Source organism: Macaca thibetana, chromosome 16, assembly GCF_024542745.1.
Source record: "Macaca thibetana thibetana isolate TM-01 chromosome 16, ASM2454274v1, whole genome shotgun sequence".
NCBI classification, from domain to species: domain Eukaryota; kingdom Metazoa; phylum Chordata; class Mammalia; order Primates; family Cercopithecidae; genus Macaca; species Macaca thibetana.
This window is the reverse complement of record NC_065593.1, coordinates 58,606,672-58,633,454: the sequence shown is the minus strand read 5'-3', so window position 1 is coordinate 58,633,454 and position 26,783 is coordinate 58,606,672. Positions and strand designations below refer to the sequence as shown.

The 26,783-nt window shown below is 63.3% G+C and overlaps 3 protein-coding genes across 7 annotated transcripts in view; 2 read left to right on the top strand and 1 right to left on the bottom strand.

The window, feature by feature from the left end:
- Positions 1-21,417, top strand: part of BAIAP2 (BAR/IMD domain containing adaptor protein 2) — a 318,844-nt gene extending 297,427 nt beyond the window's left edge. Inside the window, exons 8-16 of the mRNA XM_050764029.1 lie at positions 4,163-4,315; positions 7,613-7,834; positions 8,021-8,222; positions 8,595-8,796; positions 9,866-9,934; positions 10,542-10,704; positions 12,295-12,329; positions 19,757-19,804; positions 20,218-21,417. Of these exons, the coding sequence (XP_050619986.1) occupies positions 4,163-4,315; positions 7,613-7,834; positions 8,021-8,222; positions 8,595-8,796; positions 9,866-9,934; positions 10,542-10,704; positions 12,295-12,329; positions 19,757-19,804; positions 20,218-20,293 (1,170 nt within the window). The 3' untranslated portion in view covers positions 20,294-21,417. The remainder of the gene's footprint in view (positions 1-4,162; positions 4,316-7,612; positions 7,835-8,020; positions 8,223-8,594; positions 8,797-9,865; positions 9,935-10,541; positions 10,705-12,294; positions 12,330-19,756; positions 19,805-20,217) is intronic.
- NDUFAF8 (NADH:ubiquinone oxidoreductase complex assembly factor 8) overlaps positions 1-26,783 on the top strand; it is a 269,205-nt gene that overhangs the window by 113,858 nt on the left and 128,564 nt on the right. The window lies entirely within an intron of this gene.
- Positions 21,902-26,783, bottom strand: part of AATK (apoptosis associated tyrosine kinase) — a 46,174-nt gene continuing 41,292 nt past the window's right edge. Inside the window, exons 11-14 of the mRNA XM_050763985.1 lie at positions 23,833-26,455; positions 23,568-23,715; positions 23,050-23,244; positions 21,902-22,424 (exon numbers count right to left, since the gene is read on the bottom strand). Of these exons, the coding sequence (XP_050619942.1) occupies positions 22,384-22,424; positions 23,050-23,244; positions 23,568-23,715; positions 23,833-26,455 (3,007 nt within the window). The 3' untranslated portion in view covers positions 21,902-22,383. The remainder of the gene's footprint in view (positions 22,425-23,049; positions 23,245-23,567; positions 23,716-23,832; positions 26,456-26,783) is intronic.

Sequence of the window (26,783 nt, the reverse complement as noted above, 5' to 3'; positions counted from 1 at the left end):
TGGGAACATCTCTCTTCTCTGTCCCCAGGGTTTGGAGGGGCCCCGCTGGAGCACCATGCAGCCGTACTTTGTCTCTCCCCCAACTTCCCCTGGGTTTCTGTTGAAATCTGTGTGCCACTCCCAGCCATTTACGGGGCTCCTTTGAGTAAGTGGAAGCCTTAAAAATAAAACACCAACTCCCTACCCAGCCAGGGAGGCTGCCAGACCCTGCTAATGAGGCCAATACCCCTCGCTGTACTCTCCCCCGGGGGACCGAGCATGAGCGTGAGAAAGTACTATAGCCTAAAAACCCAGAAACCGCCTGTAGGGTGGGCAGCCGTACCGGCTCCAGGGGCCTTGGTTTGGAAGGTGACGTTCTCAGGGTGAGGAGACCCAAGGGGCCCTGCGGCCTAGTTTATGCTGCTGTCCTGGGGTGACCGCTTCAAGCAGCACCTTCACTTCCCCCGAGTCCCGTTTGGACGGCAACCTGCGTGGAGGCCGTGGCTCTGGGCAGACCCCCTGGCCTGCCTTTTCTCAGTGCCTCAGTTTCTTTTGCCAGGCGTCAGATCTCCTGCTGAGCGCTCTCTGGCCCTAAGCTCTCTGCCCACCATGCCTCCAGCCACTGCTAGAAAAGCCCCCAGGGAGGGTACAGAATCCTCATGATGGGGTGTGTTGGGGGTTTCTCCATGGAACCTCACATTCCTGAGGCTGCCCCACTTAAGGGGTTCTGGGCACCGAATAGCTCCTCTGTGCACTCTTGTGCATGAGGTCGGGGTCCAAGGCAGGCATCCCCATCACAGGCCACTCAGAGCCTGGAGGCGCACCCCAGCATCCCTGGCAGCTCCCTGGGGGAGGAGTGGGCAGGACCCTGCAGGCGGCCTGGGAACAGGCCTGGGTGTTGCTCTGAGTGATGTTGCAGGGGCATGGGTGGGTACTCATCTCCAGGCCCCTCATTGTGCACAAGCCCACCTGTTTCTTGGAGCAAGCCCTGCCCACCCAGTCCCTTTGATCCTGAAGGTCGGGAAAGGAGTCCAGCAGCCAGGCTGGAGCACAGCGGGCTCAGGTGTCCTCCTCCATAGCTGCAGCATGTGGCATCCTGGCCACGGCCACCATGCCCTCCCCAGGCCCCAGGGTACCCCCGAATCAGGCTGTCCCACTCCATCCCTTCCTGGAGAAGGAGTTTCAGAGGTCACTGGAGGTTCCTGGGAGCAAGAGCAGGAAGCCCTGGTGGGTGCGTGTTGCATAACCAGAGGAAGAGAACTTCGTGCTCCAGCTGCGGAGGTGGAAGAGGAGGAGGAGGAGAAGGAGGAGGAGGAGAAGGAGAAGGAGGTGGAGGAGAAAGAGGAGAAAAAGGAGAAAGTGGCGGGGGAGGCGGCGGCAGCGGCAGTGGGGGTGGCAGCAGAGACCTCAGCGTGGAGCAGAGCTGGCTGGAAAGTCTGCTTAAGGCTGCCTTGCAGGGCCTCTCGCCTGTGATCAAACTTCTCGCTTCCCAAACGCCATCCCAGGTCCCATTTAGATGACCCTGTGGCCAGGCCCTGCAGCACCTCTGGGGGGTTAGGGCCTGTTGAGGGTAGCAGTAGCAAGCCCACTGTTTGGAGGGGCAGGTGGGGTTTAGTGTGGGAAAGCAAGGTGAGCTGCAAGGGCAGGGGAGCGCTGGGCTCCGTGTTGGGGGATGTGGCTGGGCAGGCTCTAGCCTTGGGGACAGCACGGTCTGCTCATACTGGCCAGCAGGCAGAGCCAGTGCCCAGTGGTAGCGCTGGGACCGACCCACACCCCTCCAGGCTGATTCTCACCCCTGTAGTGGAGGCTTGCGGGGGTAGGCAGCGAGGGAACAGGCTGCTCCGCTCCCCTCCCCGCCACCCACCTGGGCCGGCGCTGCCCACCCATGCTGAGTCAGAGCTGTGGGCGGGGCGGCCGTGAGGCTGAGTCAGGCGGGGGAGGCCGCCCCCTTGCGGAGGCCGAATCTTCTTAGGAGCCGATTCTGAACTGGCCACTCTTTGACGGGTGATCCGGTGGACGGGGGGGTCTGTGTCTTGCTGTGGAGGGTCTGCCTCAGGCCGGTAGGGGCTCAGCCCAGGGCAGGTAGGCACAGGAGGAGAGGCGAGACAGCGGAGAGCTGGAAAGAGCTTTCTGGCAGAGGAGAAGCTGGTTCCCTGCTGAAGCAGCTGGGATCCTGCGGCCACCCGGGAGGGATCTGGGTGTCTCTCTGGGGACAGGGTCTGTGCCTGGCGTGCTGCTCCCTCACCCTCACTGGCCACCCACAGCCTCATCAGCGTTTTGGGACAGAAAGTTTCCAGCCTACAAAACTGGAGAGAGCCGTTGACATCCAGGGCCGCAGTCGAGCCCTCCCACTGTCGGGCTGGGGTTCTAGAATCGGGAACCTGGGTGCCAGGTGTCAGCTGTGCCACAGGATGTCAGGCACATGATCCGCCAGCCGGGGTCGTGGAGGGGCCGGCGAGGGTTGGGGAGGCACGTTCCTCCCAGAGGGACAGAGGCAGAGTGCCTTGGGGTTTGGGACTGTCAGTTCCACCCACAGTCCTGTTGGCCGGGTGAGTCACACCACAAGCCCTGTACCCACGGGCAGCCTGGGAGGCGCCTCTGCCCGGGATGGGAGCACGGTCCGGGGCCTGGGAGGGAGCAGCCACCCTCAGCTTCTTCCCCACTTTCTCCCCTAGACTCCCTCTTTCCAGTTTCCTTCTGAGGCTCACAGCGGAGAGGTCTGGGCTCAGTTGCAGCTTCTTGGTCTGGCTTTGCTTACACTACTTCTTTTAATGAGTTTTTTAAATTGTGATAAAATACACGTGACTAATCCAGTTGACCACGGTAACCATTAAGTGCACAGTTCAGCGGCATTAGTGCATTCACGTGGTTGTGCCATCACCACCACCATCCATCTCCAGAACTTCCCATCTTCCCAAAGTGAAGCTCTGGTACTCTCCGTCCTGGTGTGTTCAGAATTGGTAGCTGAATCTGGAGGCTCTATCAGGTTGAGACTCAGTTTTCCTTTTGGGGAAATCATTTTGGCCGTAGCAGTTTCTGTTGTTTTGGCTGGAACCCTTTCTGGGAGGACTGTGTGTCCACCACGAAGTAGAGAGTGGTCAAGACGTGACAGCCGCCTGGTCAGAGCCAGGGCCACAGCCGCCAGGGCTCCAGAGGGGCTGACCGCCGGGTTGGGATGGGGTCTGCCTGCTGGCTGCTCGGGTTCTAGGGTCTGGCTTGACTACCTGTCTTTCCTGTGCCCAGGAGCACCTGCCAGGGATGAGGGCGTTTCCAGAGCTTCCATGTTTGTGCAGGACACATTCTCCCCGTGCCCCCGTCCTACAGGGACACCCGGGTGGGCACTCGAGCAGCTCCAAGGTGGAAGGGTAGCAGTCAGGCCTACTTCTCATTCCTAGTTCTGTGCTGGCCCCTTACCTGGGCACACCCTCTTCCGACAAGTGTGACCTGTGTATCTGACCTTGCTGTCCCCACGGACGCTGGTCTTGCTTTCTGGGCTCCCGGTCTCCGCTCAGTCACCTTTTGTCTGATCCACCCCATGAACTAACTTCTCACATTCTCCCTCGGTGTGCGCTCATCTGGAAAACAGTCGGGGGTGGGAGAGGAGGTGAGGTGCGCCCGGAGTCCCCTCTGCAGCAGAGGGCTTTCCTGGGGTCCTTGGCCAGTGTCCTGGGCTCCAGCTCTCCTGCTTTTCCTGCTGGGGCTGAGATGGAGGGGCCCTGGAGGCAGAGGGGCAGGTGAGGGTGCTCCAGGCAACGGGAGGACTAAGAAGCTGTCCTGGGGCCCATGGAGCTGGGGCACGTCCACACCCAGGCTTCTGTGCCTTGACCACAGGGAGGTGCATGCGACCCCACGCCACAGCGGGAGCCCCGAGGAGATGAGGCCAGCCCCCTGCCAGAGCCTCCTGCTGGAGGCAGGACCCTCCACTTGCCAAGAGTGGTCCCCGGGCAGTGAAGCCTCTCGGGGATGTGGTCATCGGGCATCTCCTGAGTGGTCCCGGGGCAGCTGAAGCCTCCTGGGGGCGCAGTTGTCTCCTGAGTGGCCGTAGATGCTGTTTTGTTTCCAGAAGCCTCTGCTCTGCACGAATTAGACATGTCCTTTGACTGAGTCCGTGGGGCTGCCCCAAACCGGGCCTGACAGGTGCCCTCCTGCTGCTGGCTGAGCCTTTCTCGCCTTCCCTCCACAGTACATCGATGCCATCAGCAACAAGCAGGGCGAGCTAGAGAATTACGTGTCCGACGGCTACAAGACCGCACTGACGGAGGAGCGCAGACGCTTCTGCTTCCTGGTGGAGAAGCAGTGCGCTGTGGCCAAGAACTCCGCGGCGTACCACTCCAAGGTGAGGCGGCTCAGGGCTGCGCTGTGCTGGCGCTGGGCCTCGCGGGCGGAAATGAGCTAGGCCCCTGCCCCAGCCCCGTGAGCACCCCAGGGCAGTGTCCGGGCTTGAACTCGTGTTTATTTCGGGTTTTCTTGGGGATGAAGTCCTAGGAGAATTACCAGGTCGCGGGGTACAGGCATTTTGAAGACTCGCATTAGAATTGCCACCTGCAACCAGGGAGAGTCTGATGGGCTTTCAAGACCTTTTAGAACATTCATTTAGAAGAACCTTCTTGGCTCTTCTGCCACAGCCTCGTCCTGGGGAGGCACAGGCTGACAACAGGCAGGGGACGGTCATGCTCCGTGCTGGGTGCACCTGGTGGGTGGCCTCTGTGTCTTCACTTGTTCCTCCTGTGGCTCCTCAATCCACAGTCCTGGGGTACAGCCTCTGGGCTCATGGCTTTGCTCACCCGAGGTGCTGAGGACTCCCAGCCCCAAGCCTGGGTCCCCAGCCACCCAAGACCACTGTGCCACTGGACCCCTAAGCCACCCAAGACAATCGTGACACTGGCCCCAGATCCAGCACCTGCCACAGCTTGGCTGTCCTACGTGGACCTGCCACCCCTCACCCAACCTGAACCTGGCCTATTTCTTTGCCTCCTGGGCAGCCAGGGGCCCTGCCTGGCTCTCAGGTGGCCCCCCAGCCCCTCCAGTGCTGCTCCAGAGGGGCCTCCCTGGGACTCACACCTGGTCACAGGGTCCTCCCCTGGCTCCCAGGCTCTCTGTGACCTGCGCCTCCACCACCTCTGCCTGCACTCCTGAGCCCCTGGGATCCTAGGTCGGGCCTTGGGTGGTGGCCACATGCTGCTCCCTCGTGACCTCTGAGAGACCCCTCTGCCCATCGTCTGTTGAGGGTCCCTCCTTGGGCCCGTAGACTGTGTTCCCCACCCCCTGCACAGTCCTGCGGCCACGTGTTTCCTGCTAGGCATCCCCAGCCTGGTCGTTCCTTGTCGGGGAATCCTGCCCTGGGGTCCACCATGTCCCAGGACCAAACCCGGCCCTGCTGAACCGGGAGCAAGCTCCTCAGGGAGGGGCTGCAGCAGCCCCCTCCAGGGATGTCCTGAGCCTCCATGCGAGCAAGGGGAACCCCTCCTAGGAGGCTGACTTAGCCCCCAGAGCAAGCAAGGCCCAGAGGCCAGGCTCCCCACCGGGAACAGGCAGGGCCAGCAGGCCCCTGTTCACCCACAATCCATGAGTAGGAGTTAGGGTGGGATTAGATCTGTCCCCTGGAACATTCTGGAACATTTCAAGAGTTTAGCAGATGGAGTTCAGGAGCCAAGCCCACCAAGGGAGGGCCTGGTCATGTCTTTCTAAAACAAGGGGTCCCAGGGATCCACGGGCTATACCTTGACACTTGTTCCCCCCACCCACCACACACACATGTATGTGCATGTACGTACACACACACACACACACACACACACGTGATATGGAACCAGTGCTCCAGTGCTCACAGCCTGGGGACAGACAGGAGACAAGTGCTCCTCCCTCCCTGGAGAGACCCCTCCTGCCGGCCTGCACCTGCTGGGCACTGTGGGCAGGTGCAGTAAGGACAGCAGTAGCACCTGTGACCCCTGGCTGCTGGGGGACTCACTGGTGACAGGCTGTGCTGCCCCAACTGCCAGGCAGGGAGCGCTGTGGAGCGCAGGCCTCCTGCCTGCTAGACCCAGGACTGTGGCGAGCGTCTGCGCCCTCTGGCGGGGGCCGGGCCCTGTGACAGGGCCAGGGAGCCAGAGCTGTCAGTGGCCGGGGTGCTGCTTGCAGGGATGGAGGGCTGGGAAGCCAGGCCGCAGGTGCCGTTGTCTCCCAGGAGGGGTTGCAGGATGTGCCTGTGCAGTGGCAACAGCTGAGCTCCTGGGCTCGTGGGCCCCCGGGCATGTGTGGAAGAGGCTTGTGTCCCACAGACCCACGTGGACAAGCCTCTGGGCTGGGGGCCAGGGTGTGAGGTGCAGCCTCCTCCCAGGGCAGTTCGTAGGAGCTCCCTGGTGGTTGGGTTTGGGCCTGCCTCGGGGCTCTCAGGGTGGAGGGGGTGACGATGGCTTGTGGCCGCTGCGTCAGGCCCATGCTGCTGTGAGGTCCGTGGTCGGTGTCCCCTGGCCGTCAGCCCTGATGCTGGTCCCTGTTGGCCTCTCCGCGCTCCCGACAAGACTCACTCCTCTACCACTGATCTGAGCTAGGGTTCGGCGGACGTTCTGAATGACCACAGAGTTCATGCTTTTGGCTCTGTGGACCATGGAGTCTCAGCTCTGTTACTGCAGCGTGAGGGCAGCCGTGAATGAATTCATAAATAGCAGCGCAGCTGTGTTCCAGTAAAACTTTGTTTACAAAATAGGAGGCCAGCCCTCGGGCTATGGTTTGCTGACCCCTGGTCTAAGCCAGCAGCGGAGGGGTGAGGGTGGCGTGGGTAGGACTTGCTCAGAAGGGCTGTCGTCCAGCACCCTCTGTGGGTCCCCCACGTGAGTGCCCAGCCACGTGTAACAGAACAGGGATGAGTGGGGGGATAAGTGAAAGCTGGAGAGACCCCAGAGGTGCCAGAGACAGAGCAGTTCTGGCCCAGGGCTTTAGGGTCTGGGGGTCCCAGGAATCTAGGCCCTGCAGCCTGCTTAGGCCAGGAGGGGCAGGGGCTACTTGATTAGCTCCCAGGACCCAGGCCTGGTTGGCCCCTAGTCCCACAACCTTTCGTCACGCCTGTGGCTTCCTGCTCCTTGGTCCCCGCTGTGCTCAGCTGGTGTGTGTCCAGCAGGCTGCAGAGTAGTACATCCAAGGGAGAGCGGGCTCTTGGGCCCACGGGCAGTGGATGTGGAGCAGTGAACCTCAGTGTGTCTGACAGGGCCGCCTTCCTGCCCTCGGCAGCCAGGCTGACCCCCACTGGGCAGCACCGCCCCCTCCCCCTGGCCACCTGGGATGCCTGCCTAGCACTTTGGGGTTTGTCCACCGGGGTTTGACCTTGTGCACCCCTGTCCGTTTCTCCTTCCTCCAGGTGCTGATGGACCCCACGGGGGTTGGGCCTGGGTTTGCTCTCATTCCTGGAGGTCCCCTGACTGCATGACTTGTGGTCACATCCCAGGCCCTTTTCCAGCAGCCGCTTCTGTGGGTTGGGGTCAGAGGCTAATGGGTGGCCTGTCTCGCTGAGAGGCACCACCTGGTGAAGAGCAGCCTCCAGCCCCAGAGGGTGCTCAGGGAGGGCTCTCAGGGCTGTGCCCGGCTGCAGGAGCCTGAGCCAGCTCTTACCCCTCCCTTCTTGCTTCCTCCACTTCAGGGCAAGGAGCTGCTGGCGCAGAAGCTGCCGCTGTGGCAACAGGCCTGCGCTGACCCCAGCAAGATCCCAGAGCGCGCCGTGCAGCTGATGCAGCAGGCAGCCAGCAACGGCGCCACCCTCCCCAGCGCCCTGTCGGCCTCCAAGTCCAATCTGGTCATTTCGGACCCCATTCCAGGGGCCAAGCCCCTGCCGGTGCCCCCTGAGCTGGCACCGTTCGTGGGGGTGAGTGTGGCCTCTGGAAAGCTTCATGGGTGTGGGTGGGTAGGGCAGCTGTTGTCGGGGTTGGGGGCGGCCAGGGTGCAGAGCCCAAGGCCCCCTGCTGAGGGGCTGGAAGTGGAGGGTTCTGTTTCCCCTGGTCTTGCCCGCGGTGGGCTCCAGCAACAGCCTGCTCTACCCCCTTCCCTACAGCGGATGTCTGCCCAGGACAGCACGCCCATCATGAACGGCGTCGCAGGCCCGGATGGCGAGGACTACAGCCCGTGGGCTGACCGCAAGGCTGCCCAGCCCAAATCCCTGTCTCCTCCGCAGCCTCAGAGCAAGCTCAGCGACTCCTACTCCAACACGCTCCCCGTGCGCAAGAGCGTGACCCCGAAAAACAGCTACGCCGCCAGTAAGGGTCCCTGGGTGTGCCTCCCCAGACATGTCACACCCCCAAGTAGGGGACTGGGAGACCCTGAGGCTCACCAGTGTGTGGCCGTGTGTGCCTACATACGGGTGGTACACACAGATGTGCCTGCCCAGCACCCAGCTTCCTCCTGTCAGGCCTCTGGTGCTTAGTCAGGGCGTGAGTGGGGTACTGGGTTGGGTCAGGCTCGTGCAGGCAGCAGCCACTTAGGAGCAGGCAGCTGCTGCTTGGGAGAGCTTAGCCAGCCCGGGAAAGGCTCACTCGCCCACCTGGGGCACAGCACCTCAGCCAGGCTCCCTGGGCTTTGGTGCCCCGCGAGCCGGCGGCCGTCCCCTTACCTGTCCTTTGTCCCAACAGCTGAGAACAAGACTCTGCCTCGCTCGAGCTCCATGGCAGCCGGCCTGGAGCGCAACGGCCGCATGCGGGTGAAGGCCATCTTCTCCCACGCTGCCGGGGACAACAGCACCCTCCTGAGCTTCAAGGAGGGTGACCTCATTACCCTGCTGGTGCCTGAGGCCCGCGATGGCTGGCACTACGGAGAGAGTGAGAAGACCAAGATGTGAGTGTCTCTCAGGGGCGGGTTCCAGGCAGCCGCTGCCTTCAGCAAGTGTGTGGGGCGGCGACACTCAGATGCGCTGGGACCTTGTGTTTAGACTCACTGCAGGTCACAGGTCCTCACCCTAGAAAACCTGGGCAGTGAGAGCAAGCGTGACCCGGGGTCTTCACCACCAACAGGCGTCTCCTCCCCTGGCAGGGGCCTTTCCCCCAACCACTTCCCTGCAGGGGTCTCTCCCCACGGCAGGGGTCTCTCACCGCAGTCTAGTGACCTCCTTGCTCCATCGCCTCGATGTGCCACTCAGTTTGGCGTAGGGTGTGGCGTCCTACACGTGTACGCCCTCAGCACATCTGGCCGAAGCCCTGTGGTGGGTGTCAGTTTCCCACAGTTCGCAGGTGCAGAGCAGGGCTTGGCCATCCTGAGACCGAAGGCTTTCTGCAGCTTTCAGCTCTTCCACATGCCAGATGTGGAAGTTTGGAGTTCTAGAAGTCACCTATGGAGTCAGATGGGCCATACCTCCCCAGTTTACTGAATGCTGTTGCAGAGAGGCTGGGCCAGGGTGCCACCCTCACTGGACCTGGGGGCTGCCTTCCCAGGGCTGTGTTTGTGTGGGTGTGTCTCTTGGCAAGATGGGAAAAGGCCCTGACATTTGTGCCTTCCTAAGCCTGGCCTTGCAGCCACCACCCTGGGGAGGGGGCCGAGGGCAGGGGGTTTCCCAGGAGGCTGCTCCATCTTTTTTCCAGTGGCCACTCCCGTCTTGGTGCCATCCGTGGCTTAGTGTGGCACTGGGGCTGCGAGGCAGGAGCAACTGCTCTGCCTGGGCTCTGGGGCCTTGCAGTTGGGTCTGGTGGGGCCGGCAGCTCCCGCCAGGTTGGGGACAGCCTGGGCCACCTTGCCCTTGAGGCTGAGCACACAGTGGGAGCAGGCTCTTCCTCCAGAGACAGTGGCGCAGCCGTGCTGGGGAGCTAGAGGGACTTGTGCTTGGATGGTGGTCGATGGGGGATGGGGAGCCACTGCCCCCACCCGGGGCCTCCGGGCTGAGTGTGGCTCTTAGCTGGGGCCTCTCTTCCAGGCGGGGCTGGTTTCCCTTCTCCTACACCCGGGTCCTGGACAGCGACGGCAGTGACAGGCTGCATATGAGGTGAGCGCTGGGCCCAAAGGGAGTGCTAGATCCCCAGCTCTGGAGAGGGGCTGCGATGGCACCAGCAGGTCCCTGGGCTTGGAAAGCTGGGATGGGCTTCTGGCTCCTTGTCTGCTACTGCAGGGCCATCCCCAGTGGCCCTGAGAGCTGGGCGCTTGAGGCCCTCAGGGTGGAAGCATGGTGGTACCCTGTGCGGTGGGGCCCGAGAGCCCTGGGGACACCAGTGCAGGCAGCAGGTGCTGTGGGGGCAGCACCTGGGGGCCAGGTGTGCAAGGACCTGGCTGTCCCAGGTGCTCCAGGTTCTCCCAGCCTTCAGAGAATCGCAGTAGCTGAAAGCTGGCGGGGTGCATGGCTGCTGGGAGGGTTGGGGTTGCTGTGGCAGCCCAGCCCCTCTGGAGTCCTCCTGACTCACTTTCATGGCCAGGAGGAGGGAGGGAGGCCAGACTAGCCTGGCCCATGGTCACCAGGGCTGCAGCCTTGGCCTGAGAGCAGTTTCCCGCATGTGGCGTGGGGTAGGTGAGGGTGGGCCGTCCAGGGAGCCCACAGGGTTGTGGGGTGTTGGGGGTGTCCGGCCTGCTGGGCCATCTCTGAGTCCCTGTTCCTGCAGCCTGCAGCAAGGGAAGAGCAGCAGCACCGGCAACCTCCTGGACAAGGACGACCTGGCCATCCCGCCCCCCGACTACGGCGCCGCCTCCCGGGCCTTCCCCGCCCAGACGACCAGCGGCTTCAAGCAGAGGCCCTACAGTGTGGCTGTGCCCGCCTTCTCCCAGGTCAGCGGGCGGGCTGGGCTAGGAAGGCCCACAGGTGGAACAGTGGGCTCAGCCTGCCGTCCCACGTTGGAGCCTCCGCTGAGGGGCCAGGCGCCTGGGGGTCTGGGTCTCTTTGGACAGGCCTGGGGTGAAGGCTCCGTGATTTAGGAATGTGTGCACACCCCTGCTTCGGCCACAGGCTGCTCGCCTCGCCCCAGCAGGCTCCCTGTGTTGGCACGCTGGGGTGGGGTGGGGTGGGATGGGGTGGGGTGGGGTGGGGTGGGGTGGGGTGGGCCCATCCCTCATGGTGCCCTCAGCCGGCCATGGGCAGCTCACTGCTCTGCCCAAGGGGGCAGCGTCTGGGCTGGGAAGTGGCTGGCCTAGAGGTGGGCCTGGACCCGGCCACCTTCTGGGAGAGCCAGGGGGTTAGGATCCCTTCCATGAGAACCACGGGGCTCCCTCAGTCATACCCATATGATGGGAGTGCTTGCTGCTCAGCCCTGGCACGTGGCTGGACTCTTCCAGTCAGCGTGACCCTGGATGTGGGCCCTCTGGTGCCAGGAGGCCAGAGCTGGAGGATCAGGGCCTGGGTCCTAGGCCCTGGTGTGTGTCCTCGGAAGCCCAGGATCATGGCGGTCCTGGTGTCTAGGCTGGGACAGGATGTGAGTGTGCGTGGTAGCTTGCCAGGTCCCAACCCGCGCCGTCCGGGGAGGCTTCTGGAGTTGGAGGGTTGGAGACCCCTGTCGGCCTGGGGCTTCTCAGCTGGGGGTCGTTTGTGGGATGCTGGCTGGGCTAGCAGCTGTTCCCAGGGCCAGTCTCCAGGGTTGGGCCTCAGGCAGTGGGTAGAGAGAAGAGAACCCACCTTTTTCTGAGATAACGGGCAGCCTGGGTGACTGCTCAGCTGTCGACCCACAAGTGAGGGGCCCCCAGGTTGACAGCCTGAGCTGAGGCCGCAGGATGCGACCTGGAGAGGTTCGGGCTCTGGGCCGTGGGTGTTCCACAGGTCGGCCTCTGGGGTAGATTCAGTGCTGGGAGAGCCAAGGGAGGGGTCTGCACCTGCCCTAGGCCCCAGGCCAGGCCATGCTGGCAGATAAAGGGCGCAGCCAGCCCCAGCACCACACCTGGGCTCTCCTCCCAGGCAGTGTCACCCTCCCACGGGCCGGGATGGTACATGTGACAAGTTTCCAGGAAACTGTAGCTGGGGTCTGGGCCCAGGTCCCATGGGTGGGCAGAGGGGTCCCAGGGGCCTGCCCAGGCATGGGTGAGGTGCTGCAGGTGCCCTGCAGGGGCCTCGGCTCCCTGGGGGCGGGCGGAGGTCCCAGGAGGCCGGTCTTGGCGTGTGTTTGGGAGTGTGCAACAAGCTACAAATTCAGGTGGCCGCTGGCTGGAGGAGGCATCCCCATTGATTTGGGCAGTCATCACTTTACCACTGGAACCGGGGCTCCAGGCAGGCCTCTGAGTGCTGCAGCCAGGAGATGGGGAGCCTTCCGAGGGAACACGGTTTGAACCCTGCCCAGGCAGGATGACCGTTTGTGGGTGACCACAGGCACCGGGTGGGGGTGACCACAGGCCCCGTCACCTGGCCTGACGTGTTTCCGCCTCTCCCTCCAGGGCCTGGATGACTATGGAGCGCGGTCCATGAGCAGGTAAGGGGCTTTCAGACCTGTCTTTGGGACCGTGGGTGGGTGTGAAGAGGTTGGGTGGGGCAGGTCCCTCTCCTAGGACCTGGGGCCATCTCTTCTTCCTTTAGGGCCCAGCCTGGCCCTTCACCTCTGCCAGAGCCAGGGACGTCCCCCAGGGCCTCCTGCTCTCTCCAAGTGACACGGAAACCCCCCTGGGCCCTGCCCCTCTTTCATCGCATCTGGCTGGCCCCATCCATCCCTGTCAGGCAAAGGCAAGGTTGGGGAGGGTGGCTGAGGCCGGCATCCGCGGCTGGGGCTGCAGCCTCCTCTGCCCCCAGCCTGCGCTCCACCCCTGTCCTTTGCCTTCCTGGAGGGCCAGGAGGCCAACGGGAGCTGCTGAAAGGGGCGTTGCTTGGTGCGGGCAGAGTCGCTGCCTGTGGCTGGGCAGCGTTGTGCAGCCAGGCAGCCGTCCCGTGCTTTGTTTCGCAGTGGCAGCGGCACGCTGGTGTCCACAGTGTGAGGACGCTGACCCCGGGCAGCCGCTGCTCTGAAGAGCTTCCGCGCCTTCCCCCTGGTCTCCGTCTGTTTTCCTCCTCAGCTCTTGCTGGTTTGTTCCTGGGTTTTCTTTTCCACCTGCCCCTGCCTTTTGGTTGGTGACCCCAGACTCTGTGATCCCCCAGGGTCCATGGTGCTGCTCCATCCGCCCCCCCCCCCAGTGTTTACGCGCCCCACCCTGTGTGTCCCAGCCTTTCGAGCAGAAACTGCCAGGCAGGACCTGCTGGGCCGTGCGGGGCACCCTCGGCCCCACCCTGCAGTGTCTGTGGCACTCACTGCTTTTCTAAGGCTCGCCGTGAGCCAGGTCTAAAGTTTGGAGAAAAAGAAAAATCTTTGAAAAAAAAAAACAAAAAACAAAAAACAGGAAAAAGGACTTTTTTTTTTTCCTGAAAAACAAAAACCGATCTGCATGGACTCCGGTGTGCGCTGTTATCTCGCATCTGACTTTCCCGGCGCAAAGGCCTCTGTCCAGACAGGGAAGGTGCTGGGGTCCCTGGTCACCCCGGACCCTGTGGAGGGCTGCACAGAGAAAGGGGGCTCGTGCCAAGCTCGAGGGGCCTCCTGAGGAAGCCGGCCGCTCCTGTGAGGGAGGCCAGGCCCGGGCACCTGAGGGCTTCTCCCTCCGGACGCTGCGGGCCAAGTGTACATAGAGCAGCGTGGCAGAGTGGCCTCACCTCCCGTCGGGCACCGGCAGGAGCAAGGTCGGGGGCAGGCGCTGCCCGGCTGGCCACACACGGACACTCCAAAGACCTCCAGCGACCACCCCACCCCCACATTCCTTTGACCAGCCTTGTGAGGGCATCAAGGCTGCCCCGGGCTACCTGGCTGCTCGGGGCAGGGTGTGTGGGCCAGGCCCGGCCGGGGGAGGGCAGCTCTGGGCACGTCGCACCCACACCCCCCACCTGGGGGAGACAGGCGGTTCCTGCCTGGTTCTTCCTAAACGCTCTCGTCTTTTTGTGTGTCTTGGTGACTTTAGAAACAAACACAGTGGACTCAGTGGCTACTGGTATTGTCTCTTCACACGCTGAACTCTGGGGAATTGAGTGCAGGGCACAGCCCGGCTCAGCCTGCCTGCTGGTGGGAGCCCCTGGGAAGCTGCGACGCTCCTTTATCTGATGTGGTTTAGCAAAAGCCTCCCGCACACCTCCCCGTGGCCTGGGGTGTGGCCTGGTTTGTGTGGGAAGCAGCTCCAGACGCGGACCGCCTGAGGTTAAGGGGAACTCGAGGGCGGACCGGGCCCTATGTAGAGACCCCGCCGCGCCGGCGTTCCCGCTCCGCTAAAGATTTCAAATCCAGGGGATTCCATGCTCAATGGATGAATGTAGACACAAAACAGCAACACTTGTATGAAGATGTAAAGTGCTGAACATATTTTTTTCCTGTTTCCTTTCCTTTTTTAAAAAATCTGAATTGTGCCCTGTACTGCAGTTACTTGTTTGAATAAAAGTTTTATTTATTGCACGAGTTGGGTATGGACCTCCTTCCGGTTCCCGGCATGCGTCTGGGCCGTGGGGGCCCCGCCTCGTGCCTGCCTCTGCCAGGTATTTTCTTGGCACTCAGTCGCCTGCTAGATCACCTGGGCTTGCACACAGTGCTGGCCCAGTGACAGTCACTCACTATGCCGGGGCTCTGCGGGGGCCCCGCCGCCCCAGGGGAAAGTGCAGGGCCACCTGCGACTGAGGCAGGCTCCTGGCTCTCCTCAGGCCGGCAAGTGAGGCCGGGTCCGCAGGCGCCGTCCAGGGAGAGCCAGAGCCCCAGCTCTGTGCCAACTCCCAAGTGCTCCAGGGTTCTCGGTCTCCTGGCAGCTCGCCCGTGGTTCCCCCTCCTCTGCAACCTCGAGTCCTCAGACCTCATGCCGCCTCCAACTGAGCCTTGTGTTTCCTTGCAGCGCCGATGTGGAAGTGGCCAGATTCTGAGCCGCCTGACTAGAGTTAGTAAGTTGCCTGGCGTTCTTGTGCGGTCACTGGCCAGTGGGTCTACACAGGTCCTCTGGCCTCAGCCACGCAGCGTGGGTGGGGAGGGCCTGGCTGCATGGCAGGGCCAGGGGTCCACTGAGCCTGCCTCTTGCTCTGGGTGCTGGGCCTTCTCTACTGGGTCCCCTTCTTGGGTTCACAGTCTCCTTCTCCCCTCCTGGAAGCTTGTGGACTTTGGCTGGCTGTGCCCGGGGCTCCCCTCACTGCTGGGTATGGCTCTGGCCCTGACCTTCTTTGTGGTCCTCTCCTGCCCTGCTGGGCACTTCAGTTATAGTCAAGGGGTGACCCCGGCAAGCAGCTGCAGCCTGGGCCTTTCCCGCCTGACTTGCAGCGCCAGCTTGGGCTCCTTCGGATGTGTGTGCCTTTGGGGCTGGTAAGGATGACAGCCTCGTGGAGACTGGCAGCTGGGGTCCTGGCGAGACCCCCGGGGAGTTCCATAGGCACTGGAGCCAGGTGTTGGGCCCACTGGCGATGGGGCTGTGCTGTTAGTCTGACCTTGCCTCTTCTGTCCCCCAAGCCCCACAGCATGGACCCAACTGGCTCCATCCCAAGTGTGCACCTGCAGACCTGGAGGACTGCTGGGTCCAGGTTTGAGCTGACGCTCGCTCCAGGGGCCACAGGGCCACTATGTCTCCAACTCCAGTGGGACTCTGGAGTCCGGGTCTGAGCCCATCTCCTCGCGGGTTGAGTGGGCCACTTCCCTGGTGCCCAGTGTATATTTGGGATGTGCCAGGCTGCCCAGGAGCAGGCCCTGTGCCCTCATAGGGGGCCCTTACCCACACCTTCCAATCCGCTGCACCTGTGTCTGGGTGGGTCCTGCTTCCCACCACCCTCCCATCCCTAAGTTGCTAGGAGGGTGGCTCTGCAAAGCCAGTGCCTGCATCCTTCACAAAGGACGTTGGTCCCTGCATCTCCCTGGTGGTCACAGCAGGCATCCTGGCCCATGGGCAGCCAAGCCACAGGCAGATCACGGATCTGTCTTCTTTGCTGCCTTTCTGTTGTTGATATTCAGCATGAATTCTGGAAGGTTCTGTAGAAAAATGCTCCTGAACTTTGGGGACTGGATAGCATAGATGCTCTGGGTTGGCCCTGGCCGCCACCTTGCCTTCTACCTCCATCTTTCTCCCTTCTGAGATGCTGTTTCTGGGAGACCTCCATACCCCCCACTCCCCCAGGTCCCTCTGAGCGAGGGGGCTGCCCTCACCTGGTGAGACTTGGAAGGGGTGAAGGCTCAGAGATGAGGCTGGCACAGCCTGTGTCAGGGACCACGTCCCTTGGTGGAGAGCAGAAACCCTGGGTGGCAGTGCCAGTGGGACGGTGGCGCTCAGCACCACTCCACAGCGCCAGGGGCCAGTTTCCTGGCCACACAGTCTGCCTGGTCTGACAACTCAGCTGAGATTGGGGGTGTCGAAAGCCACTTGCAGTTGGTCAAGGGACTCCCCAACCCCATCGCCACCCTGCCATGCCCCAGCTTTGGACCCTGAGAAGGGGGCCTTGGAATGAGAGTGGAGGGGGGAGCACCCCTGGCCGCTGTCCATACTTGTCAGCGGAGGCCCAAGCGCCCACGCTGGACGCGGTTCCAGAAGGGCCCACCTTCCGAAGACACGGAGAAGCAGCTGACGCGAGAAGACAGAACAGCTGTTGTCCGCCCGGCTCAGGGTCTGGAGTCTGGAGTCGCCTAACTGGTCAAAACGCACTTTGTGACGGCTGTTTCTTCTCGGAATCCTTCTGCCTCACGTTCAAGGCGTTGGTTCAGGAAATGATCCTAGACGACTGCCTGCATTCCGAGGCGCTCCCGAGTTCCGTGGGGCTGGAGTGGGAAGCTGCTCTGCCGCGGGGAGGTGGACTCTTCCAGGCCGTGTGGGTTTGCAGGGGTGGTGGGCACGGGATCCCCAGGACACACCGAGAGCCCCCCGTGGGCAGGGGAGGGGTGCCCAGTCCCTCAAACCCCAAGAGGCCCCCTGGCCAGCTCCTTCCTGGCAGAAGTGCCCATGCCCAGCCCTCCTGGCCACAGCTGGCTCTGCAGCACTGGCATCCATGCCTTGAAGCGGCCAGTTGGCTGGGACCGTGGCCCACGCCTGTAATCCCAGCACTTTGGGAGGCTGAGGCGAGAGGATCTCTTGAGCCCAGGAGTTCGAGATAAGCCTGGGCAACATAGGGAGACCCCGATCTTGACAAAAGTAAAAATTAGCCAGGCATGGTGGCGCGCATCTGTAGTCCCAGCTTCTCAGGAGGCTGAGGTGGGAGGATTGCTTGAGCCCGGAGGTGGAGGTTGCAGTGAGCTACAGTCACACCACTGCATTCCAGCCCAGAAGACGGAGCAAGACCCTGTCTCAAAATAATAATGCAATTTAAAAATTACAAAAGCCACTAGGTCACCCCTGCAGCCTTGCTTAGCAGCCTCTGAGGGGCGGCTCTCAGTGAGGAGACAAGAGCCCAGGCCTCTGAACTCCCCAAACCAGCAGCTCCCCAAACATGACGCAGGCCCTCCTTGGGGCCCTCTGCTCTTGGACCTGTCTGGTGACTTTCTTTCGCTGGCTGGAGAGGTGCTGGTGGTGTCACTGGGTAGTTCGTGGTAATCGCTGCCCAGGGCCACGTCCTGCAGGAGGTGGGGCCTGGCGTGTGTCCTCTGGCAGGGAGCAATGTCTGTGGCTTCCATGCGGTGACCTTGGGCTCCAAACTTTGTCACATTCTGTTGGCTGTTAGGCCCCCACTCTCAGCACAGTGAGCTCCCTGCAGGCCTCCTGGGCGCGTCTGTCCCAGGCGGCTGAGGGGTAGGGGCCAGAGTAGGGGAAATGGGGCCGCCCAGCCTCTCCGCATGGACCTGCTCTCCCAGCCAGCCTTGGGCTCTGGCCTGTGCTCTCCCCGTCCCCGCCAATCCGCTGCCCCTGTCAGGCTGAGATTGGATACAGCATTTGCAGCCTCAGAGCCACCCAGTGTGGATGGTTCAGCGGGCTCCACCTAGTCCCACCATTCTGGGAGACGAGAAGAGAAAATTGCAGGTTAGGGAACAGGCCCGCACCGGTGGGGGAGCTTCCTACCCCTGGGGTCTGGGCTAGCACTGTGCCTTTGCCTTTGATTGGGAGCAGGAGTGAGAACCACGCAGCTGTGCTGCCCCCGGCTGTGGTCTGGGCCAGGTCTAGGCCCCTTCTCTGGGAACCCACATTTCTTTTTTTTTTCTTTTTTTGAGGCAGGGTCTTACTGTGTTACCCAGGCTGGAGTGCAGTGGTGGGAACACAGCTCACTACTGCCTCGACCTCCTGGGTTCAAGCGATCCCCCCACTTCAGCCCCCCATGTTGCTGGGACCACAGGCATGCTCCACTCCCACGCCTGGCCTTTTTTTTTTTTCTTTTTCTTTTTGAGACGGGTCCACTTTGCTGCCCAGGCTGGTCTTGAACTCCAGGGCTCAAGTGGTTCCTCCTGCTTTGGCCTCCCAGAGTGCTGCGATTGCAGGCAGGAGCCACCGCACCCAGCCAGCCCCATTTCTAATCTCCCCGGAGCTCCCTCCGGACCCTGGGCCTGTGGAGGGACTCAGAGCATTTCCCTAGGGGTGGGTCTAGCCTGGCAGGGAGACAGGGCATGGGCCGACATCACGGATAGAGGTGGAATCCTCACTTTCGGACCCCCAGGCAGCCCCTACCCAGGCCCCATGAAGGGCAAAGCTGCACAGATCAAAGCTGAAAGCAGCCGGGAATCCAGCAGACCCTGAGGCTCCAGTGCATTTGAGAGATCAAAAGATCCTTTCAGCGGGGTGCCAACGCTCAGACGCCATCTGGAAGTCTGAGAGCCTTCCGCAGACCCATCAGTCTCTTCCACATATTTCATTCTCTTAAAAACTCAGTCTGAAGTGTTTCAGGTTCTTAGAAAACACAAAAGTCCTCAGGAAAGCTTAGGGAGCTGCCCCTGCCCTGCGCCGCCTCCTGGGCAGCTGGATGGAGCCCTGCCTGCCCACCCCGGGGGTTGCTCCCGGCTGCCCAGGCTCCTGTGGACCCAACTGTGCCAGAGGTGACTCCGCTCCAGGTAATGGCTCCAGTCCAAGCACAGCTCTGCCGGAGCACAGTCCCGTCCCTGCTGCGTCTTAACGTCCACATGCCATCTGTACTGTCACCCTTGGAGCTGCCTGACATCCCCCATCCTGTCCTGTCCCCTCCGAAGGTGGGGACTCCAAAGAGAAAGGCCCAGGCTCCCCTCTCATCCATAGGGTCCTTCTCATCCGTGCTCATCTTGTTCCATTTCAAATTCTTGTCTCGAGTCGTATTTGTGCATCAGCTGTGGCCCCGGGGACATGGGGGAGGGCACGGCACCCCCGGGGGGACAGGTGGCTGAGCCCTTAGCAGGGGAACAACTGTCTGGCCAGGGGATGGCCAGCTGCTCTGCAGGGCCCGTGGGTGTCCATCTGCAGCCCTGAGGGAGCCGCGAGCCTAACCTGCCTTCCTGTGGATGCCCCCATGCCAGGGCTGGGCTGGGCTGGGCGCTCTGCCAAGCTGTGTCCCTGGGTGTGGGCCTGGCCTGGTGGGGGGCCACCAAACTGATGTGTGCCCGGTTCAGGGCTGTCTTGAGTCCCCAGCCTCAGTGGTGATGTCCACCCCTCACTGGGAGGGTGCGGCTGGCCTGCCCCGCCCCACCCTGCCCTGCCCACCCACGCTGCTGGGAGGGTGATGGATCAGAGTGGGGGCACCCTGCCTTGTCTAGATCACGTAGGGTGAGCAGAGGGTGGTGCACCTTGGGGTCAGGCAGCCTTGCAGATGGCACCTGACCCTCCCTGCCCCCCAGAGCAGCCTCTGTTGTCTGCGAGCTCTCTGTGCCCTGAGATCGGACTGTAGGCATCCAGCACTGGGGATCCCTGGGGCATTGGGCAGCCCAGGTGCCAGAGTTTACCCATGGCTTCTGCCTTAAATTAAAACCACGTTTTTCTCTTTCAGGAATCCCTTCGCCCATGTCCAGCTGAAGCCGACAGTGACCAACGACAGGTCTGCCCCTCTCCTCAGCTGATGGCCACATCTGCGGCGCTGCCCATCCGGCGGCTTCCCCCGCTCTGCCCATGCAGCCTGTTCTGTCATCCTCTGCGCGCTCCTGTTAAGAGAACATCCAGGCCCCGGCTGCCTGGCCTCGCCCCACTTGAGTCTGGCCTGGGCTGGATCCCAGCTGTTCTGGGCAGGGCTGGGCACAGGGGGGCGCAGGCCCCTGAAGGGCCGAGACCCACTGGCTGCGCTGCCCAGGGCCGAGGGGCCACCTCTTGAGGGTATTCACCTCTGGTCACATGGCCATGGAGCCCTGGGGTGCCCCTGGGTCAAGGGAGGACATTTGGCCAGCTGGTGGCTGGGGGAGAGCCCGGCTGCCCTGCTGCTTCTCCTGCCCAATAAACAGGCTCCTTCTGCACCAGGTGTGATCTGTCCACCCAAGGGCCAGAAGGCCGGGAGTATGGGGATGGGAGCGCCCACATCCTGGCTGGAAGATGAACTTCCCATAAGCACGTCATTGCCTGCAGGCCCGGCAGGTGCGCCTGGAGTGTGGGGCCTGGTCCCTCTCCATGCCCCTCAGTGGGGCTCTCCTGGACCCCTCACTCCCACTGGCAGTGTCGAGAGGGCCTCCCCAGCCTCCCCCCTACCCAGCCTCCCATCCAGAACCTTGCTGCTAGGGCCGCCCAGCTCTCTCCTGTGGCCAAAGGCCAGCTGTCAGGTGCTGTGCGGGGTCACAAGCAGGGTACCCAAAGGCCAGCTGTCAGGCGCTGTGCGGGGTCACCAGGGTACCTGCTGGCAGGTGGGGGCTTCCCCGCTCCTGGGCTCTGTCCCAGGACTCCTGGGTGGACCTCGCCCACCGCCACTCACTCCTGCAGGCACTGGGGAACTCTGCTGGAGCTGGGGGTTTTAACACTTCATTAGCAGATCTGTGTTCTTCGATACTGTCAGGTGAAATACAATGTGGTGAGAGCTGCATTGGTGACAGCAGCCCTTGCCTGGGGAGGAGTCTCCAGCAGAGCCCACTCCCGCCTGCAGCCACTCACAGCCCGGGGACAGGAAGCTGCAGAGTTGGCAGGTCAGGAGGGCAGTTGAGAGCTGGCCAGCAGAGGGTGCAGGGGAGCCCAGCTGTGCTCAACTCTCCTGACTCCGCCTTCCACCCTGGGCCCAGGGACAGACAGTGCCCTCAGAAGGGCAGGGAGGAGGCTGTCCTGGAGAGGCCTGTAGGTCCACTCTCTTCACCCGTCCCACCAGGCCAACTCGGCCTGCAGGAAGGGAGACCTGCAGGGATCTGCCCCTGCACCCCCAGACACAGTAGGGCCAGAACACCATCCCCTCCACCAGGGTGTGCCAAGGGCAGTGGGGAAGAGAGGGGCAGCTTCCTCCTGGCCCCAGGAAGGGGTGGCATTGGGTTCCTACCCCAGCCACGGCACAGCCCCTCCTGTCCAGGACTTTATCGGCAGACCTCAGGAGACAACACACAAAGGTTTCTTTTTTTCTTAGCTTCATTTCTCTTAAAAAACAAGGAACAAGAAAACATTGCACCAGCGTTCTAAGCCTCAAACAAAACACAAAACAAATCCCTCTGCAAAGCAACAATAAACTTTACATCTCTTTGGCAACAATAACTTTAAAGTCACCCCACTTTCATTCGCTCCAACCACAGCAGTTACAAAAATATTCCCTGCGCTGCCCTGCCCCCAGCTCCACCCCTTCCCCACCATCCCTCTCCCTGTAGGCAGGAGCCCCCCAACACTGACTGCGGGGTATGGCCCCCACTCTCCTTTCGCAGCTGGGGCACAGGACCGGATAGTGCCCTGCAGAGGGGAGCTGCCTGCACGGTCCTGCCAAGGGCACCTCTAGAACGGGGCCCACGGCGGCAGGAGTGCAGCCTGGAAGCCCCCTCCACCCCTGATCTTTTTGGCTGCCCACCGTGGCCACAGCAGGACCCAGGTGGGAACAGCCCATTCCCTGTGGGAAGGGTGGGCTTACCGGTCTAGCTGTCAGTGAAGGGGAAACAGCCACAGACTTTGAGATAAGGGCAGAGGAAACAGGACTGACACAGGCGCCCAGGGCTGCTCCTTGCCCTGAGCCACCAGGAGCCAGGCAAGGATGGGGGCACAGGGGGTGGGAGGAGGCTCACAAGCCTGCCAGTGTCTCGGGGCCATGCCTTGTCCTGTGTCAAGTGTCCTGTGAGGACACCGGAGGAGCCACCAGATGGGGCATGTGGGACCTCCGAGGCCAGGCAGCCGGCAGCGGCAGGCAGAGCAGAGGGCAGGGGCCGCCGTGCCCAGGGGCACTGGCCCCTCGAGTGTGTGTGTACAGACATCCACTGGAACTCCAGGCGTCCCCAGGGGCTAGCAGCAAACCCAGAAGCCCAAATTCTGCCTCCGGGGCGGAGCATGGCCAATCCACTGTCCAGGGCCTCTCATCCTGCGGGCTTTTCCAGGACACCATGTGGGGCAGAGGCACCCGAATCTGCTGCCAACAGCCACCAGGACACGGTCCCCACCTTCTCGGTCACCATCCTCGCTGCTGCCTGGCAGGGACTCTGGTGATGCCAGCCTCGAGGAGCAGGAGCTGCCCTGGTTTCAAGCCTCTTTACTCTCACCCCCGGCACCTGCTGCAGGGCCTGGCAAGCAGGACGACAAAGTGAACACAGGGTCCTAAGACACCAGGGCCTGCCTCCCCCCCACAACTCCCACCTGGCCTCCATCCCTGGCCCACATACAGGCCGGGCCAGTAGGGGCTGTGGGGCCAGCCCGGGCCCCTTCCCTGCAGCAGATCTGGCTGTGTGTAGGTAGGAGATGGACCCATTTCTCCCACTCTCCTGCATCACTAGACCCAGGCCAAGGCTCGGCAAATGCCTCCAAGTCCTCTTTTACACACAGGGAAACTGAGGCCTGAACAGGAAGATGGCGGCCAGGGTCATGTAGTGGCCTCCTAGTGACCTGCGTGCTTGTTCTGCCACGCAGGGGGCACCCTGCGCCAGGCAGGGGTGAGGCTGACGGGCCCTTCCCCCAAGGCTGCAGCCACAGGCCAGGACAGCTAGGAAATAATGGGTCTACCGAGGGGAGGGGAGAGATGGCAGGGGGCCTTCGAGGAGGTGGGCACTTGTCAGGCACGTGGGCAGGGGCTGTAGGGGTAGGGACACCTGGCAGAGGCTGCAGGGGTAGGGACACCTGGCTGGCCCGGCAGGGACCTAGACGGAGGGGCCCCACCCTCAGAGCTCCGTCCCTGCCTCGCACGGGCCTCACCTCTCACGGACTCAGCGTCTGAATCAGACACGTGCGTGATGGAGAAGCGGGATGTGGAAGCGGGCGACACCGTGAAGCGCGAGAAGGGAGCGGGCGTGGGCGCAGCTGGGGCGGGTGCGGCCGGGTCCAGGGCCATGGCGAAGGCTGCCTTGGCCTGCATCAGCGGGAAGTCGTCGTCCCACGCAAACCCGCCACCTGCAACCCAGGTGACGATGTCACTCGCACTCACAGCCTGGGACCCCGGGCTGCCCCGCTCCCACAGTCATGGGCCTGGCCCCGCCTCCCATGATGTCACGGGCCCAGGCCCCACCTCCCATGCAGCGCGGACCAGGCCCCGCCTCCAATGACGTCACATACCAAAGCGGCCTCTCATGACGCCACGGGCCAAAGCCCGCCTCCCACACATCAAGGGCCAGGTGCTCCTCCCATGATGTCACACATTAGGCCCCGCCTCCCACAAGGCACGGACCAGGCCCCACCTCCCGTGACATCATGGGCCCGGCCCCGCCCCGGCTCACCCTCTTTCGCAGTGGAGCCATCTGGGGAGCCATCAGCCTGCCGCGGCGGGCTGGGGGCGCTGGGAGAGCTGGGGCTCCCCATAAGGAACGTGGGGGGCGACTCCTTAGCACCCGGGAAGGGCTCCCCGAGCTCCCGGGTGGGGCTTTCCTGGAGGGATCAGAGAGCACCAGGTGGCTTGGCCGCCAGGAGTCGCGGCCGCTCCCACCCCTTCCTGCGGGAGCGCGACCCGCAGCCCCGAGCAGACACCGGTCGGCAGTGGCCCACCTGGTCGAAGAGGTAGACGGTGACGTCGTCGAAGAAGGACACGGCCTTCTTCTTGCGTTCCAGGTCCTCGCAGAAGGCCTCGGACAGCAGGCTGGGCATCTTGAGCAGGCTGCGCAGGTTGCGCGCGCTCTGGCTCTCAGCCACCACCACGGGCACCGCGGGCGCCTCCTCCTCGCTGTCCTCGCTAGGCTCCTGGACGCTGTAGCAGCGGAGCTCCTCGTCAGACTCGTCGCTGTCCTCACTGTCCTCCTCCTCCTCGTCCGGCCGGCCCTCCAAGGCCGCAGGGAGGCCAGGCAGAGCCAGGCGGAGTGGGGCTCGGGGGGTGCCTGGGCCCGCCATCCGCTTTTGTGGAGTCAGCCCTGACAACAGTCCTGTGGGCCCCTGGAGCTCAGAGCTGTTGCCTTCTGAGCTCAGCGGAAGCGGGGTCAGCAGGAAAAACTGGGAGCAGCTGGGGCTGGGCCCAGGCGGCACCTCGGCTGGGCCTTGGGGCTCTGGAGGCTCTGGGACCAGGCCTGAGGGGCAGGTGCTGGGGTCTGGGGAGGACCCTTCAGGCCGCAGCGGTGGGGGCAGCACCTCCCCGGGGCCAGAGCCTTGTGCCTCCCCAGGAACCCCAGGCCTGAGGGAGGCCTGTGCAGATGGCTGCCCAGTGCTCGGCAGGCCCAGCTCTGGCCCAGGACCTTGGTCCCCGCCACACTTCTCTGGGCCCGAGGTGGGCTCGGCCTCAGTCTCCAGGTCTGAGAAGTACGCAGAGTCTCGGTAGGGGTTCTTCTCGTTGAGGCCACTGAGGGAGGCAGAGAGCCGTATCTCGGGCCTGGGGCCCTCTCCCTCTGAGGTCAGCTCCCCAAAGGCCTGGGGCTCGCACCCTTCCTGTGACTCCTTGAGCACAAACTCGGGGGACTCATAGTTCTCCGTGTCATAGCCACTGTCCAGTGCTCGGGGCTGCCCTCCAGAGGGGCCAGCGGCCGACGGGCTGAAGACCTCATAGCCACCATCACTGGCTGAGGACGGGATGTCCAGGGAGTCCAGGGAGTCAGGAGTCCCCACCTGCTTCTGCAGAGAGCGGAAGGCTGGCACCACATCCAGCCTCTCGGCCTGCAGGCCGTCACTGGACGTGTCAGTGAAGATGCCTGAGGTGGCCTCAGCTGTGTCCTCATCCTCACTGCTGGGTGCCTCCACCTCAGGGGAGCTGCCACCACCATTCAGGGTGGAAGCCGGCTTGGTGGCAGACACCTCGCCACCAGCAGCAGGCGTGGGCGAGTCAGGCAGGGCGCCAGGGGCATCGGGGGCACTGGCCTCCTCTGAGGGAAGTGGGGCTCCCTCCTGGGATGGGGAGGGGACAGAAGGAAGGGACAGGCAGGGTCCGGCAGTGCCCTCGGCCTCCGTGGCAAGCTTGGGCTCTGCCTGCAGGTGGTCACCCCCACTACCAGGTGCCTCTGTCCAGGAGGGTGTGACCAGGCAGGGGGCAGGTGCCAGGCCCTGGGCAGGGCATAGATGGGGGAGGCCGGGACAACAGCCTGGCTCCTGGGCAGAGGAGGCTGCCTGCAGCCCAAGCAGAGACTCCCCGGGGTATGCCGGCTCAGGGGAGGCCCGCGGGGTCTGCTTCGGACTGCAGCAGCCATCAGCGTGGTAGCCCACAGAGCTGGGGTCCCAGGACTCTGGACAGCGGCTGCCGCTGTTGTTATTGGCAGATACGTTGGAGCGCCAGTGTCCACGCTGGGCGGCCGGCCGCGCTCCCACCTCCTCCAGCTCCTCCTCGCCAGTCAGCGGCAGCGGCGGCGCCCCTGAGCTTCCCAAAGGGGATGTGCCCAGTGGGTCCTCAAAGAAGGGCGAACAGAAGGCGGCCACGCCCCAGTCTGCATCCTTGGCTCTGCCCTCCGCCAGCCTCAGGGGCCCCGCAGAGGGCGAGGGCGAGCGTGAGGGGCAGAGCTGGTCCCGCACCAAGCTTCCGCGAGGGTAGAGGTCGCCGCGGCCCCAGGGGACGTCGGCGGGTGGCCCGTGGCCCAGCAGCGGCTCCACGGCCAGCGAGGCAGCGGTGCTGCCGTCAGAGTCCTCGTCCTGGTCTGCGATGGCAGGTGAACTGGGGGCGCAGCCGGCGCAGTCAGGGTCGTGGCCGGCGGCGGGCGTGGCCTCTTCTAGGCGAATGAAATACTCGCTGCCCAGCGAGGGGCTGTGCGCGCTGAGCACCGGAACCACGCCGGGGGGCGCGCCGTCGGGGGCACACAGCTCCTGCAGGCGTGCGGGGCGGTCCGGACTGAGCGTGGCGGGGAAGGCCTCCGCGCCGCGGCCCGCCTCCCACTTGTACTCAAAGTTGAGGCCTCGGCTGGTCTCGGTCACTGTCAGCACGTCGTCGCCATCCGCGTGGAAGCCGTCGCCCGCGAACTGCTCCAGCAGCGGGAAGGACGAGGCGGCGGCGAGCTCCACCACCCCGCCCAGCGTGGGCCCCGCCGCACCGGGCCCAGGACCCACGCCGCCCCCGCCGGGCCGCAGAGAGCGCCAGCGCCGCTCAAACTCCTCCTCTGCTTCGGTGGCGCCCTTGGCACACAGGTAGGACAGCAGCAGGTGCACCTCCTCAGCTGTGGGCCGCTGCTCCGGCTGCAGCCAGCAGAACTGCATCACCTCGTACCTGCGAGGAGGTCCCACGGGGGCCACGTCAGAGGCAACGCTGGCCAGGAACGCGTCCATGGGGCAGGGATGGGGTTCCCCTAACTCCCAGTGTCTTGGGGACGTTAAGGGCATCTCCCACTTGAGTGACGGCCCAAATCTGCCAAGGCAGGCCCAGCAGCGTGGGCACAGGAGGTGGTCGGGCACTCCCCCTAAGCCTTCCCTCCCTACACACAGGGGTGCAGAGGTGGTGGGTAGAGGCCCTATCAGAGGAGAGGGGAGACCAGGGAGGGCTGGAACCCCAGGGGGTCAGGGTGAGCCGCCTCTGCCTGGGGGTCAGGATACCCCAT